Source organism: Telmatherina bonti (genome assembly GCF_933228915.1).
Source record: "Telmatherina bonti genome assembly, chromosome: 17".
In the NCBI taxonomy this organism is placed as follows: Eukaryota; Metazoa; Chordata; class Actinopteri; order Atheriniformes; family Telmatherinidae; genus Telmatherina; species Telmatherina bonti.
The window spans coordinates 19045730-19063944 of record NC_136615.1 but is presented as its reverse complement, the minus strand read 5'-3'; the positions used below and the strand labels follow the sequence as shown (position 1 = coordinate 19063944).

Genomic DNA, 18215 nt, shown 5'->3' with positions numbered 1-18215 from the left:
TCTCCCACACTTAATGTTATAAGGACACCTGGGGGAGGATGTTTTAGTTAAGTTTCAACACAACACCTTATAAGGAGGAGGTGGTCCTTGGTGTATGTCACACCACATATGCACATGTCTACGTACATTAGTTTCACTAACGTACAATATTTCTATGTGCAGTGGTTCTATCAAAAAAAGTAATCTATTAAGGTTAAAATGTCAATATGTTTACAATGATGTGATGATTGCACACAATCTGTTACATAATGCAAAAATCTGATTTGAGCTGGCAACGTCTGCTCTGTTTTCAAAGGGGCAAAAATGATTTGCTGAGTTAAAAAAAAAACAACAAAAAACAGCATTTTATTAGTTTAACTTGAACTTGAGATAAAAAAAAATTTTTTTAACAGCTTTTCTGAATTAGGATTAAATCTATTTAAGCAAATTAGACATATTAGTTATGTCCCTTAATAAGGATCAGCTTAATCAAAGAATGGGTTAATGAACTTGTCTTGACTGAGCATAATGGAGACATTCTGGTGTTGTAGGGCAGGGATCCCCAATTCTGGTCCTCAGGATCGGTGTCCTGCGGGTTTTCTAAGTTGTCCCGCTGGAACACATCTGACTCAAACTCAGACAAGCTCTACACAACATATGTCTGCTAAATACACATTAATTTGAATCAGGAGTGTTGCAGCAGAGATACTTTCAAAACCTGCAGGACATCGGTCCTTGAGGACCAGGATTAGGGATCCTTATTGTACGGGACACTCTTTTACTCATATCAGCCAACATGTATGTAAAGTTCATGTTGGTAATGACTGGACTGAAACTTAGCTCATTTAGGAATGTACACCATTTATAATATTGGACCAAGTAGGTTAACCCTTTAAAGGGCACTCAATGAAATACCTTGAAGTTAGAAATTTTAACCTAAAATTGTTCTTCTGGTATGTACCAAGACCTCCATTCTGTTGTTACATTAACAAAAAAAAAGTTTCATGCTGAATATGAAAGAAAACGAAGTGATCAAAAACAGCTGATAAAGGGTTAAAGATAAAATGCTAGTTTTGGGCCAATGTTCATTCAGTTTTCATTTACCTGAGTTTAACCAAAGTGAATAATTCACATAGGGCTGATAAAAAAATGTATGAACAATCTAATTTTTGGCAGATTTATCGGCCCATTTATAATCAATATTTGGCCAGCATACAATCCTTAGCTAAAACTTTAACTAAAATGTTTGGTTTTTTTTCTGCTGCAAGTGACACTCTGTGATTTAATTTCAAAATTTATTCACGACATTTAGTAATATATAATAAAAACAACAAAAAAAGCAACACATAATTACAGTTCTTTTTGTTCATGTTGTGTTCTGATGAATAAATGTAGTCAATAGGAATCAGTAAATAAATCACTGTATGACGAAGCTTACTTTGAATATAAAAATGATTTTGTAACAATAATCAAAAATTTGTTTGGAATTCACCCAGAGTGAAATATTTTTTCATATCAGTGGTGCGGACCATCAGGCTCCAGTAGGAACAGCTTACAGCTATGAAGTGACCCGCTTGTGCAGAAGTAGATGTGGTGCTTCATACAAGACACTTTACACATGGATGTAAATGTAGATGTTTCCCATTTTAGTGTGTGTTTATCAGTTTTAAAGTTAAACAAAATCATGGTTTAATTTTTTTGTCCTCACCGTGAACCTAAACCTATTTACAAATAAAATGCACATTTGTTAGTTAAAATCTAAATACAATTTTTTCTGTTTATTTCATGCTTTACACTACAAATTGTAGAGGACCTCAGTTAGGTTTACTTTTGTATGTGTGTCTGTGTTACAACAGTGCCAACCATCCTTGTGCTCCAGCACTCTGCTCATTCTCACTGTTTTTCTGTGTCAAAGTGGTCCATGTTTCAGCACCCAATCTCCACAAGAGATCCAACAGCAAGATGGAGGGTCAAGAGGGAAAGTGGGCCTTGAAAGAGTGTACCGCTTAACCTTGACCTTGGAACTGCATTTCTCTAAACACGTGTGTGCACAACTACAGCTGTCCTGCTCGCCACTTCTGAGAGTGTTTACATTTTAGGAGAGGTCTTTATCTCCCCCAAGTCTGGGGTCCCTCTGGGTGAGTTTATACAGCCAGTACACACTCACACACATTACATCTCTCAAAGTGAGAGTCTCATAGAGTGATTAAAGGGAGAGTGCTTTCACACATTCATCCATCTCAGTTACATTCCGGACCATCGCCGAGTGTATTAGATCTCTGAGAACTGTCGAAGTAGGTTACCTATAGTCTGGAATTTAGAAAGTGAGCGAACAAGAGTACATAAATCTTATAATAGTGAAAATAGTTTTAGATATGGCAGAGAATTAAAAAAAATACATATATTTTATTCTCTTCTTGAAAATGGAAATAATTCAATTGATAACAGATTCTCTACCTAAAGTCCATTATTTCTTCAACATTTTTCCAAAAGGCTTCCAATCAAGTTTGAGGCAATTTTTTACAAGCTTCATTGAGAGCACACATAAGGCTAGTTTAGACTGTTTAGTGAAAAAAATAGGAAAATGGATAAAGGTTTTAAAGATTTTTTTTGTACAGTTTGTTTTTCATGCTTTCCATTTCATGTTAATTGGCCTTATACAATCACACATGCATTTAGCTTTTAAAAACAAATTTGTCAAATCTGGTGTCTGTCTACTGTCCTATCAGTAAGTTAAGCTATCAATGATCCTTTCAGACTTATCCATCTTGATAGGTCACTCTGTTGAGATACAGAACCATAGGGTGTCTTCCATACTGTTACCGTCAGTTGTCAAGTGTTACATTAACTCTGCTAACCCTTTGAGAACTGATCTGCTTCAAATGTGCAAACTTATCTCCAATTATAGCTAAAAAAGGGCAAATGGTTCATCGCCAACTTGGTTTCTGTTTCTCATGGTTAGACAGAAAAATGTGTCTCAGATCTTTGTTAGATCGATTTGAAAGATATTATTTTAAGAGAACATTGTAGATTATAAAATTGTTTAAGTGGCATCTTTATGCCTAATCTGTTGGAAATTTTATTTTATGGATCAAGGCTGACAGAGACCCCCCCCCCCACACACACACACACACATACACAGAAATGCTCACACACACACATTAACAAAAGTGTGACCTTTGTCACATGGGTTGATAATAGGCTGTTACAAAAACCAAACAACCTGTCAGTGATAAGATGAAAATAAAACAGCTGACTCACAAGCACACTAAGCTTAGTAATAGTCAGTTTTTAGTTATCCCAACATGCAACAATGGCCTTTGGCTACATCACTAACTGTCTTCAAATCCTAAATTAAAAGCTGTAATGGGCTATGTTTTAAGATTCACTTGATCTGCTTCCCTGACCTCACAGCACGTCTCCTCCAATTAACTTTTTCTTTTCTCTTACTCTCTACTCACTACTTTTCAGACCACTGTGTCTTTGTCTTCTGACTGCAGCTGACTAACCCAGAACCCTAAAGACCTGGAGGACAAAGCAGAAGAAAAAAAAAACAAAACAAAAAAAAGCAGAAACATGAACCAGTATGGATCCAAAAAAAAAAACCTACTGGTGAGATATTGAGTGTTTTTCTCCTCGAGGGCATGCCTCCATCAAGGTGATTCATCGTGGAGGGCTTGGTTAACTGTGTGGGGTGCAATGGAAGTCCATCTCAGACGTTAGTTTTATTGATGGCATCAAGTCACACATCGGCCTCTGTGGAGGTGCTACGTTGGCTGCTTTGCCCGGGTGGTGGAGCAGAGACACTCCAAGTGAAAGCTAAGGGGGAAGGGAGGGAGGAAGGCTGGGAGTATACTGGCACGCAGACAGGCCACAGCGTCTCTCAAAGAGCAACATGCAGACACCTGCATTTAGGAGGATCAATACATTGCCACAAGCAGCTAAGAGTGCCTCTGGAGAGCAGAATTTATTGATTTGCTGTTGGTGTTAATAGAGAGATGTTATTTTTGATATTCTCTGCTCAAGTCTGTTCTATTCATGTTTCCAAGCTTAATTGTTGGATTCCCATAAGAGACCAACCCTTTCATGTCACCTTGTAATGTAATGGTTGAGCTATTATTTCCCTATTATTTATGAAGGATAATTTAAATACTTTTTAAGATATGTGTACTTTCATTTCATAAACTGAAAAGGTAGTTGTGAAAAAGATAAACATGTCTTTATGAGTGTAGTAGTAAAGCAATGACCATACCAAATTGAAACTTTGATAAAACTATTCTGGCATGTTTAAACCTAATTAGAATAAACTATTCTCTTAAGGCTGTGGCATGCATGACAAGACAGCTTGCTGTCCCAAAATGTGATGGCCCCATACTGCTGCTTCTAGACGTATTGACCTGCTGTGTTAGCACACCGTCTATGAAAGGTCAGGCAGGGCTGTTACCTTACTACCCTCGGGTTCAGTTACCCCGTAGGCATGTTATTGATCTCCCAGCAGGTACACAGCTCCCTGTTGAGAATACCTATACTGTAAATGAATGGCTGTGATCATGAGGTATCCCATTGCTTGCACATAGTAGTGAGTTTTTTTGTATGAGGGTGTGCTACGGTCTTGTCACAGGTCTACTCAATCGACAACTTTGTATGACCAGAGTATTTGTGTCCTGCTGCTAATGGATTACGTGTGACCAGTGTTCACGCAACCTTGTTTAAGCAACATCACCAATCAATTTAAGCCTTTTCTATGCAGCCATTATCTTCTTTTGATTTAATTGTACAATATTTTTTCACATATGGAAAAAAATCACAACTTTGTTATTCTGATTTTTGTTTTGAACTTTTGTCTGTTTCTATGTGCTTCTAAATTATTCTACAGAAGATGAAAGATCAGTATCTCCAAAAGACAATCACCTGTTCCTATTTGGTCACAGCTCACAGGTCTTCTGACATATACAGAAAGTGTAATTTAGCCTTTGTTCCCTGATGCATAAGTGGTGGCCTTAACAGGAAATAATTACTTTCAAACAAAAGGCAAGAACTTCATGAGGTAGTTTAATAATTCTTTCAGTCATTTTCTGAACCGCTTAGTCCAATTAAGGGTTGCGGGGAAGCTGGAGCCTATCCCAGCAGTCACTGGGCAAAAGACAGGGTACATCCTGGACAGGTTGCCAGTCCATCACAGGGCTGTTGTTGAAACAGTGATGGCAGAAAGAAGCTGGGCTAAAAAATCATGTCCTCTAAATTCATAATCACTTATTTTCTGTTTGTTCAGGTTGAAACATAAAATCTCTAATGGATCTTCCACAATGGATAAAATGCAGAATAACACATTTTAATTAATTTTATGGACCGCATTAAAAGTGATGCTAAAGGCTTTAATCTCTGTTGATCTGTGATGGCCAAAGGGTCACAGCTAGATCTAAGAGTCAGTGATCATATTAAATCTGAATCCTGCTTGAATAACTCAGACAAACTTTAATGGGAAGTCGGTTGTAGTTAATTTATGATTTCATTTGATAGGGTTTGGGTCTTACTCACATAGTTTTGTTCACAATAACACCGTACTAAGAAAAGGAAAGGCTGAAATTTAAAGAAATTTTTTTAAAAATCTGATGTGGAAGCCCTTCAACATTTTCTTAAACCCAAATCATCATACATCCAGTGCAAGAGGAACTCCTCTACATTTGGAATTTCACCAATTATCCCTCTGCAGCAATAAGTGATGGAACCAATTCTGCAAGTAGTAAATGGCAAAACTAGTGTAGTTTTTTTTTTCCATAATTTGCACAGGTCATGTAAGGACATGAGAGAAGACCGGGATAGATGCCAAGTTTCCAATCACGAGACTTATGTTTGAGTCCACCATTTGCACTACTAATTTTTATCTTTTTGTTTATCTATTTTACAGAAAGTAGATGAAAATGTGATATAGCAACTTTATTTTATGTTTTTACCACACTAACATTTTGTCTAATTTTTTCTACTCTTACTTACAATCCTTGTTTTTAAGCAACATTGTGACTCAATCTCAATTAATTAGAAAAATATGCTAAAGAGGTACCTAGTGTGTTGAAATGAAATGCCTTTAGGTCTGGACCCAGCTGGCTGACTGAATATCCCACTTAATGTTTTACAAACTGACACACCAAAATGACTTGCATATGAAAAAACTTTACTACCCAGTTGCATAAGAGAAAATGTTTTCTTCATGCTATTGGCTACAGTCTGTACCTATAATTCCCACAGGCTGAAGGAGGAACGAAAGGAGAGTGGTCCTGGTACCTTATCAGTTCAGATGAAACAGCTGGGGGTGATTTTCCAGTGGTTCAGCTTTGACATCATGACACTTATGATCTACCCTACCTTGTCTCCCTATGACAAGAATATATAGGATTCCCACAATAATAACCATCAATTTAAACCTTATATATAGGCTTCACAAAGAAAAAGGCTATACTTTTAGTCAGCTTTAGTTAAGTTCATGGAGAACTGAAGATGAGAAAGTACTTTAGCTTGTCAGTATGTGACAGTGAAACATTTTTGTTTGATGAAAATTCTTTGTTAAAATCAAATCTTGACTAATGTGGCCTATGATTACAAGAGTTTCTACCAGGATCTCATGTGCTTTTGATAAATAGATTTGTGTTCTCAACATTAAACTGAATGGCATGATTGGTATTCCTTCATTCATTCTTTCATTCATTATACTAACCGCTTAGTCCGATGAACCGGGAAAGCTGGAGCCTATCCCAGAAGTCTTTAGGCGAAAGGCAAGGTACACCCTGGACAGCTCGCCAGTCCATCACAGGGCCACGGCATGATTGGTATATGGCACAATATTTCTTTAAACTGAACTGTCTTTTGAGACAAACATAGCTGGAGAATCTCTCATATAAAAGCCTTTTTTCAGTTACTACAAAGATTGATCCAAAATTCCCACAAGTTTCATCAATACATTTATCTTTTAATGATAAAAAAGCTACTTTTCCTGATCAATTCTTTAAATAGTTTCAAACTAGAAAAAAGTGATTGTGTTTTTTTCCGTCTACACAACATTGTCTTCATAAGTATAATTTTGTTCTGCTGTCTGACTTCGAGGCACTCTGGTTCTCACCCTTTCAGCACTGCACCATCTCTGTCTGCCTGCCTCGAAGGACGCTCCCTGTTCTCCTCCCACACTTTCCCCAGGATTTAGGCCAGGAGTGGTGCTGAAAGACCAAATGATGGGCAATGGAACTATCTCCCACATCAGCGCTTAGTCCCAGTACTTGTCATTGCTGGCTGCTAAGGAAAAAAAAAAAAAAAGGCTGCCGTGCACAGATGCAAATTTCACATCACAGTGATGCATGTCTTTGTTGATATGCAGGACATCTTTACATGAACCAGAAAATGTTTTATCTGATGAAAGGCTCTTCTGGTTCCAGACTGACCACCACTGCTATCGCACCACAAGCCTCAGGCTATGGTATAAACATCCCCCCTGGGAATGTGCCTGTAAAAGTGCTTTATTTTATCTGCCAGCAAGAACAATATTGGGATTTGCCTCCTTAAGTGGATCGCCCAGATGCTCTGTCGATTGAAGCCCACACTTGTTCTTCTTTATTAGAACTGCATGGATATACATAATTGTTTTTTAAGAGACTTTTTTCTTTTCCCCCTTCATCTCTTTGTCTTTTTGGGCTTAGACTGAGCCCTCTGACATGATGCCTTAGCCTGCTGTCTGATAGTTTTCAAAAGGGGGCTTCAGTCACTAATGAAAGACATAAAGTTGCAGCAGCTTGACTTTTCAAACAGATGTTTGTGACTCCAGCACGAGATGGATTTGATTCTCTGAAAACCCTCTTTGTTGCAAGGCGCTCATCCATCTGTGGTGATCTGTGTTTCAGTACATCTTAATAAAGTAACTCCCCCTCGTTTTTCTACTCTTAGGAATGCTCTTGTTCTTGCTCCCTTCTCCTTTGTCATGCGGGGCACCCAGACTGTGATTTGTTTAGATTTGAGATTTAAGGTTGGCTCAGGCCATGACTCATCATTACTTTAAGATGACTTGTTTTAATTTTCTTTCTGCGTGAGTAGAAAAAAATTATGTAAGGTCAACTAAAAGATACTTGAAATGGAATTCAATGCTGGTTAGATGTTCATGTACCCATTAGAGAGTGAAGACTTTATGATAAACAATTTTCATAAAGACATTTTTCCTACATGTCAGGATAATCTATGACTTTGTAGATAAAAGCATTGTTTCATTATATTCCGTCTATTGGTCCTGGGCTGGCAAAGATGTATGCTCATAATCCAAATAAACCAGTGATGTACCAGTGTGATGTTTCATTCATTATCCAGGCTTTCCATTCATTAGACATTCATTTGTTTTCCTTCTGACATATCACCAGACGTTCCACCACTGACCATGATAACTGAAGCAGTGGCCAAAGGTTCCAGCTCCTCCCTTTGAAAAGCTGACCTGTTCTTTAAATGTTTAAAGAGTCTGTTGCATCATCGCTTCTCGCCCACACATGCATGTTTGGGTGAATCTTGTGGTTGGGGGGATGTATGAGGGTGGGTGTTGTGATACATCATGTGTTTAAGCAGTGGAGGGGAGGCCTGGGTTGTACGGGGTTAATGACTGGCCCTCTCTGTGGGCTGTACCGGCTCTTGGAAAGAGGATAAGACTGGCGGTGTAGGGGCATCTGGAGCACAGGGGTCACATCACTCACATCAAAGGAGGCAGGGAGTCTGGGTCACTGTGTTAGTGTGGAGGGAGTGGAGGTCTAGTTGGATGCAAACAGTAAAAAAGACAAACAGAAAAGAGAATGGACAGCAGAAAAATGTGATGAGACAAGACTTGTAATTTTGAAGTTTTCTTTAAACATTTATTTGTTTATGTTCACTTTAATATATTGTGTACTTGTTAAAACTTGCTATTGAGTCTTCAAGGTACATAAAAAAAGATTCCCTAATAGGTCATTTTCACATCAAACATTTCAACATGGGACAGAGGGATAACACCGAAAGCAAAGTGAACCAACCAAAACATCAAGAACTGAAATTAGACAACAAACCAAGACATGGTTGATTAAATTATTGAATCGTGTGCTTCCTATGATGAGGAAGACATTTGCAGTGGTGACTGGCATAGTATCCACCCATATTTACCTAACATCACTCTGGCCTCTGAACCAGTGCAGCACAGAACATTTATAAAAGACCATTTTTTACTGCAAGACATTTGCACAAAGAACAGTGTGCAATTGTTTAGTCAGAGATGCAACCTTCAAAACGTAATGTACGCTTAAATGTCCATGTTGGATTTTCCAAAATATTTGTGTAATTTTGATAGGGTTGTACAAAAGACCTAACCCTAACCTTAAATTTTATCAAGTTTTCCTGAGATATATGGTTGTGTTTTTTGTGTTTTTAGAAAACTTTGAAAAACATGGCTTAGGTCAGTATTTTAAGAGGGTGACAATATGGACTAGTGATTCACAAAACTGTTTGGGTGGTTTTGTGAAGGTCACTTAACACACAGATGCATGTTAGAGATTAAATGGGGGTGGTAACTCAAGGAATACAAGATAAATTGGTTGTCTGGACTGTAGACATTTAATCCCTCTGATTATCAAATGGATAAAGGGATGTTGGAAGCAAAGAGAAGTAAATTATGCAGTTGAATTTAATTGATGTTCTTCTAAAGTTTTTGTGTCACAAGCAAAAGTTAACATAAACAAATCCTGCCAAACAAATACTTTCAAACTCTCAGTACGAATAAATTATTGCTCTATAAGCTATTTTCTTTTTAAGAAGATGGCATTATGGATAATCTGATTGTGACCTTGCTGTTTTTGAGTACAAATAGGATTCAGCTTAAGTGTTCAGACAGAGGTATTTTAGTTACTCATAATCTACTATAACTGTCCAGATGGGCCCATGATTTTCATACATGCTATTTGCTTTGTTCAACATCTCTGAAGTGGATATAGATACTTGGTGTGTGCATAGTTATGATGTCGTCTACTTGTCACTGAAGAATTGTCAGTTATAAGCTACAGGTGAGACAAACTATCATTAGGATATGCACATAAAGTGAAAAAAAATGGATCAAATGAAATATAATGAAATTATATCAGTAACTGCATGTAACTTGTAAATATGATGTCCATTAAAATTATTGTTGCCTTGTATAAAGTATATCTTAGCCTTGACAATTATTCTTTCTAAACACTAATCAATTTGTTATTATTTTTCACTATAACTAAGTGATATTATTGCATGAATACAACCAGGAAGTGACAACTAGAAAATGACTGATGAAATGAATATAGTGACTGTAACTTCTAAGTTGAATTATAGTTATGTTGGTTTTCATCACTAAGTTTGTGCTGTTGTTTCATGTGCAAGACTGAAACTGTTAGTGCATAATGCACGATCAAACCTCTTCTCCTTCCTTATGAAGACTGTCTTAAAGATACTGTGGAATTTTGGGATAGTTTCTCAGTTATGTGAGATTCTTGATGACATGAAGCTAGGTAAAGTGATCCCATCAGTTATTTACATGATGGTCAGATTTAATACAATTGTAAGGCTTTTGACATGGGCAGTACCACATTCTGGAAAAAGTAGGGGTTTCTTTTCATTATATTTTGTACCTTTTGATTGTTGAATTTCCAACAATAATGTTGTACCTGTTTAGCTTATGCCATTTTTCAAATCTTCCCTAAAAACTTATTAGGTAACATGAGCCTCATGGGGTCTAAACATGGAAAGAAACAACATCCACACTAAAATGATTGGAATGCATGTACATGATTATTTCTGTCAATTGTGAAAAAGTTTAAAGCATCCATTTTGGTCCGATTAAAAATTGTGTCCAACCAAGGATCAGCTGTAGTGTTGACATGATGTATTTTTATTCTGACTGGATGTTTGATCGGACGAAAAGTGTTCCATGAAAATTACACACACACACACACACACACACACACACACACACACACACACACACACACACACACACACACACACACACATATATATATATATATATATATATATATATATACATATATATATATATATATATATATATATATATATGTGTGTGTGTGTGTGTGTGTGTGTGTTTGAATGTGTTTATTAACTGGGCTATAAATTTCTTTGAACTAAGGCTAATCAGTGGGAAACAATCTGACAATAATGTACAATAATGGAGGTGAGTCTTCAATACAACAGACTTTCTGAAAAATTGATTTTTCATACAATACAAATTAAAAAATACAAACTCAGACTCAGCATAATGTTTTCATCTTTTTAATTTATTGCAGGTATTCTGTTATGTACATGTTTATTTACACTAGTATGTTTGCATGTTTGGCAATCTTACTTTTCATACTTTTTGACAGTTGTATTGTAATTTCTCCTTTTCTATATAAGTATGATTAGAAAATCCTATATAGTCATAAAAAGAAGGCTATAAAAAGAAATTGGACTATCTATGTTTGATACATGCAAGAGCAAAATGATTTACATAGTTGAAAAATAAATACTATTGACAAATAACATTCTAAAACTACAAGCACTTAAAAATTAGCGTTTGTCCACATGTAAAACATACCTCTAACATACATCATTTGTATGGTGAAACGGATCTTTGCTTATGGATGAGTATCAAGTTTTAAATTTACATTCTCTATGTAGTGTCCAACTGCTACTTAAAATGTTTGATTGTCTGAAGTGCTATTTTGAGGATTAATATAAAACATGGCAGAGCACACACATTCACCAGGCACAATATGAGACTGCATAAAACATACAATTAGCACTTGCACAAAAATCAGGAATATCCTATAAAATGTTTCATTTGGAGAAAATGTTACAATTCAAATAGCGTTTTAGATGTAAGAAGTAAATCTTTGTCAAACTCCTTAACAATATCTACAGTAATACTGCTTTGGTGTAAATGGTTGTGGGAGACGTTGGGAGTCAGAGATCCTGGGGACATATATTTTAAAATGATAATTACATTTTTTGAATAGCTTAGATTTCATCCCAAGCATGAAAAGAGTGTCAGTCCATTTAAGTAAAACATTTTTTTCTTTCATTTTTATAACTATATGGCCATAAGTTGTTGAGAAATATCAGAGGTAAAGAGATGAGCCCACCTTTTACCATCACATTAGCCAAAGAGTGAAAATTCCCAAAACTGGGTAATAATTCTAAGTTTAGTGCTCTGAAAGTGTGCTGCTTTTTGAATATGTTAGAAACAACTGGAATAGTTGTTACTGGAACCAGATGTTGAAGAGAAGACCCGATTTTAAAACCAACTATATAATCAATGAGTGACAAAGATTAGCTGCAAAATTGAGCAAATAATGCCCCTTAAATAAAATTAGACTGACCATGTTCAAATAACATTTCTATATCTGGCAAAACTTTAATTCCAGCATTAAAGATGTAAAAGAAAATTGGTTTAAAGAGTTAAGAGTGCCACTCAGTCTCAGAATATTACAGATATGCAATAACTACAGTTCCACTGCCATCTACTGATCTTTAAATAGGTGTTAATTTTCCACCATTCAGAGCCAAGTTCTTAAACTCTTGCTTATTCAGGAACAGATGAATTCCCTCACAAATTGACAAACTTGCAGCTTTCACTGCAATTACCCACAGATTATCACTGTGTGACGTGTCACGCAGGACTGCATGGTGGCATGGTGGTTAGCACTGTGGTCTCACAGCAAGACAGTTGCTGGTTTGATTCTTGGCTGGGTTGAGGCTTGGATGGTGGCCTTTCTGTGTGGAGTTTGCATGTTCTCCCCATGTATGTGTGGGTTCTCTCCAGGTACTCTGGCTTCCTCCCACTGTCCAAAGACATGCATGTTAGGTTTAATTGGGTACTCTAAATTGCCGATGGGCGTGAGAGGTTGTTTGTCTCTGTGTGGCCCTGTAATGGACTGGCGAGCTTTCCAGTGTTTACCCTGCTTTTTGCCCGAAGACTGCTAGGATAGGCTCCAGCTTCCCTGCGACCCTTCTTCGGACTAAGCGGTTAGGATAATGGATGGATGGACTAATCACGCTTCAAACAGTCACAGAGCACTTAAAGTACTCTCTTTGGTCAGCTGAAGATCTGAGGTATAACTTTGTCATAGTTTTAACTTTCTCAGCTTCTGTAAAATTATGATTAATACGTAGGGATAATGAATATTGACATTGAGCTTTACAGTATATCCAATAGTGAATTTAGTTTTGATAGCAGAAATTATTTTGTTGACTTTGCTGCCTCACATATTTCATACTGGATAATATTTCACTCATTACAGCGATGGTATAAAGTGGGTTATGAGCTTCATAATAATTTTTTTTAGGTTCAATGCATGTTGATTGAAAAACATGGCTTAGTCAATGTTGATTGACTGGTATTAACTAGTTTCAGTCTTGATTATTATCACATTTGCTTTGTTAGTCAAATTTCTTGTGATCTTTTCTTTGAAGGTATTAGAAAAATATTAACTTTACAAAATGTATGCTCTAAAGTAGCTATGGAAGGAGTTATTGCAAGAATTAACCACCAGTTGGTGAGTATGACAGATGTTTCAGCAGAAAATGGATTGTGTGTAAGAGGATCAGCTGTCTAACACCATTCAGTTTTCAGATCTGCCAAAATACGGGATGGATTTAAAAAGGCCTTAATGGTAAACTAGCTCCAAATCAGCACAAGTACCAGCCGGATGGAAGAAAAGGCATTAAGAAAAGACACTTTTAAGGTGTTCTTTGTGTCTGCATCTCTGCTCTTTTTCTTGAATTATTTGTATTGCTGAGAAGGGGGGGGGGGTCTGCCAAAAAAGTCTGTATGAACAATGCAAAAACAAAAAGACACAAAACAAAAAACAATACAAACAAACAAAAAACAACCAAAAACCTTTCTGGAAGTTTTCAGATCAAGCACACTCACCATGACCCATATCAAAAGCCCACATCTGGTTATTTCCTCTGTTTCAACACATAGCACTTTCACATTGTATGTTAACTACAAAAACTTAAAAAAATAAAATTTGGGGAAATGTGAAAAAAGACAAACATCCTCCTTTGTTCAAAGTTGGGACACAAATACAAAATGAAAAACAACAACAACAAAAAAAAAGGCAGAAAATATATTCATGGATCACTAACATCCTATGCACAACACTGCACAAGAGACTGTTGACAAACCCTCTAAAATATTTCTATTTCTCTGTTTAGTGTCGGCGCTCTCTGCACTCGAGCAGTCTTTGTCCATGTTCTGGCACAAGTCCTCTTCATTCATGTTTATGTTGCTTGCTTATAAGTGCAGATAGTACCGTCACAACTACTTAAGTGATAAGATGCCTTCTCTCCTTTTCAACACCACCTTACGACGTCTGCTGTTTTTATTGAAGGAACACTGATCTCATTCATAAAAGCAAAAAAACAGCCTCAGAAATATAAATATATATCTATCTAAACCCTGCCTTTATTTGGTCCTTTTTGAGTTTTCCTTTTAATATATGTTTGTTGAGAAAAAACAAAAGCTCTTTTAGCTGTTCTCACTCCACTCTGGCATAATGCTGACACTATGTACAGAGTGATACTGATGTGGTGATAGTGTACGTGGTATGCCATGCGTGTAGAGGTACTCATTTCCCTGTAGCCCAGCTGTTGGTGATTGGATAGCAGCCCCAGGACTGCACTGGCGGCCCAGAGTCTGGTGGGTCATGGAGCTCTGGTACATTGCCGTGTGGTGGCCGTCACCCAGCTGTGGAGAGGCGTGGCCTCCCACCCCACCAAGTCTGGACACCAGAGACCCTGAGGTAAAGTGAGCAGAGAAGTGCTGGTAGGGTAGTCTCTCCATTGGCTGCATGGTGGTGACAGAACAACTGCCATAAGGTGAGACGCTGGCCCAAGTGTTGCAGCTGATGTCCTCCAAACTGGGAACAGGTTCAGCGCCTTGCGAGGCACTGGCATACATACAGGCCTGCCGCTGATTGGATTCACCGCGATATGGCCCACTGGCCAGGCTGAGACTCTGTGCGTAACCAACAGGTCGGTAGTAATGGTCCTCCTCGCTGGAAGAACTCTCCAGATAAGCCTTTTTATAGCTGTGCTCACCTGAGTGACAGTCATCCTCCACTGTAGGAAAAGTTAAAAGGTGAACACTGGTGTTACTCACACGTCAGCTTTCAGTCATTTCTTTCATTACTGATCAGAGATTCTATAATAATCAATACTATCTTTCAATAAGGTCATGTCAATCATTAATAAATAAATATACACTTACTTGCTTTTCTTAACATATTAGGGCAATTTCACTTTGTATAAATATAGCTTATGTACATTATTTTGTGTTTCTTACGTTTTTTTGAATATGTTTGCTGAAAGTTAGATATTTGTCTTGCACAGAACTGTTTGGTTTAGGGATACATGGCCATATTTAGGCATGCTATTGTGAAATGCAAGACAGTAATTATGTAAAGTAATAAGGGATATGGCTTTTACTCTTTCACTGTCACACTTACAAAAATGCCTGAGAAAATGTTTCTCTGTGTTTTTCCGTTTGTTTTGGGCAAGAATAATCAGAATAAATGTCTTTATGAAATTGTTGAGATGTTAAAAAAAAGATAATAATGTAGCAGTGAAATGGTTGAAATTTGAAACAGTACTGTTATATCAAACACTTAGTTTGGGATTTACATACCAAAATCAATTGGTGGAGATGGCTAAGCCAAGTTTATTTTCACTTTTTAAAAAAAAATGAAATTCATTAAAGTCACAGCAAATTTACCTCTACCGAATGGCAGACCAGAACTTTAAAAGGTTACGCTAGAAACACATAACAACCTACGATTTAATACCTCTGTAGGTAATAAATCTGGAGGTTATGCTTTTTCTGACATTTACCTCTGTCTGTCATTCATTCATTCATTCATTCATTCATTCATTCATGCATTCATTTTCTATACTCCTTAGTCAAATTCAGGGATGCTGGGAGCTGGATCTTATTCCAGCAATCAGCAGGCTAGATACAGGTACACCTGGCTAAACCAGCATCTATTACAACAATCTGATATGAATATGCAACATGTCTGGTTAATGTTGCACTGCAATTAAAAAAAAACAGTACAATAATGGGCCAAAATTAAAGGTTAAAATGATAAAAACCTGTTTTGAAATAGACATTGCACCATGCTACACATTTTTTATTACTTGCAGTAAACGTGAAAGGAGAGTTGTATTCTGATTTATCATATATATTATTCTCAATATACTACCAGTTTGGACACACTATCCCATTGAATTTAATAAGAAAGTGTGTCCAAACTTTTGACTGATAGTGTATATTAGTATTTTGGATTGAAAATGGCTATGAAAATATATTAATAAGTTACTAACCTGATCAAAATGATGTTGATTCTTTTTTAAATAACATTGTCAAAATTACAGCAATTTTCTGAAATTTCTTATTCATTATCTCCTAAACTCACTTTACTTTGCATTTCAAACACTTCTTTCAGGGATTGTATATTTATGTTAGAACTTTTTAATTGTGGACAAAGATTTTTTTTTTTTAAAGATTCTTCTGAATGTGAACTGGAAAGAGCTGCTTGGTGGAGGTCTGTGCTCTCTGTGTGCTTCTCTAGTTTATTCATTTGCTTTGCAGAGTCCACTTCAAAGAGATATTTCTGACAAAGGAGAATGTTCCTGAACAACATAAAGCATTTCTATATCTTCATTATGCCCAATAACTTTTGCATTGAGCTGTTACACTGAACTTGTTAAATCATCTATGCACTTGTACAATTTGACTTACTCTTGGCACAAAGACTAATCTGATTAGTAAAAGTACACCAATACCATCAGCCCATCTGTCTTCTGTGAAAATGAATGAGGAATTTGCTACTGAGGGAGACTGCATCCTCACTGGAAAGAAACTTGCGATAGTATTTATGTGTTTCACACTTACATAAGTGTCAGTTTGGCGCTCTAACAACAAAAACTGAGCTTGAACAAAAAACACTTCTGTTTTTCATTCATAATCTGATCCCCCAGACAGACTGAGCTTAGGAAGGAGAACCTTCCTAAACTCACACCAATGTTCAAACGTTTTAGACAAAAGCCAACAATACTTACAGAAACAAGTAGATATCTAAAAAGAAATTACGGACCTTTTAACAAGTATTATGTGCTTTCTCTTAACATCAACCAAACCAGAGTGAATTTGGTTATTTACCAATATAAAAAAATGTTAAAAATAACCTCATGCTGGCCAAAACTGTTTAATCTAATGCTTTTAGAGATCATGTTAGAGTCTTTTACCTTTCCTCTTGATGCAGTGGTACTCTTGGCTGTGCTCATGTGGCAGGGGGTAGGAGCCCGACTGAGGCAGCATGTCCTGCGAAGTGCTTGTAACCCCGTTCTCACACTGAGAGTACTGGGAGCTCAGGGTACTAGGTGTGGCCATGCCTTGGACGTCCCCACTGAATGGACTTTGACTGGATCCAACTCTCTGTCGCACTGTACTACGAGGTACTACTGGATACTCCTTGGTGCTATGTGCAGGCACACAAATATAGGCATAGTTGTTAGTAATTATCTGCATGAAACTCTACAAAATAATGCAGCACACATGAAGCACATTGTTTATTAGCTTAAATCTGTATAATTGCCAAAATAAATTGCCAGAAGTTCTATTCTTAATGACAATCAATAATCTTTCCCAATCAGGATGCAGACAGACACACTCTGGTAGGGAAAACCTATCTGTTATATATGACAGAATGTACGTCAATCCTAGCAATCCACAGAATAGATCATTGTGCTACTTTTGGTTTATTGACTTAAAGAAGTGTATCTGCTGAAAAAGTGATCTGGTTTTGCAAAAAGATCTCCCCTTGAAAGTATAACTAAGAGCAGACGAGCAGTGCTTACTGTGCTAGACGATCCTGAACAAAGGCATGTAAAACTGTGGTTTGGACACTCACCATGTATAATAAATATTTGCAAGCTTTGACATACTAGTCCATTATATCAGAATGTGATGTTATTTTGTCCTTTACAGTCAGGTTTTGTCTTTCTAAAAACTATTTAAAAATATAAACACCTTTTTCCACTACAATGTAATATCTGATTGTATCAAAAAGTATAATTAGAATTAATTTCATCATATAGATCAGAAGAAAGGTACGGTACAGGATTTTAACAGCTTGTGCAAAAGCCAAACAGCTTTT

At 36.8% G+C, this 18215-nt stretch overlaps 1 protein-coding gene across 1 annotated transcript in view; it reads right to left on the bottom strand.

Annotated features, from left to right (window-relative positions):
• Positions 1-14527: 14527 nt before the first annotated feature.
• Positions 14528-18215, bottom strand: part of tbx5a (T-box transcription factor 5a) — a gene marked incomplete at both ends in the record, with an annotated part of 16435 nt that continues 12747 nt past the window's right edge. Inside the window, 2 exons of the mRNA XM_079257071.1 lie at positions 14528-15120; positions 17305-17537. Of these exons, the coding sequence (XP_079113197.1) occupies positions 14528-15120; positions 17305-17537 (826 nt within the window). The remainder of the gene's footprint in view (positions 15121-17304; positions 17538-18215) is intronic.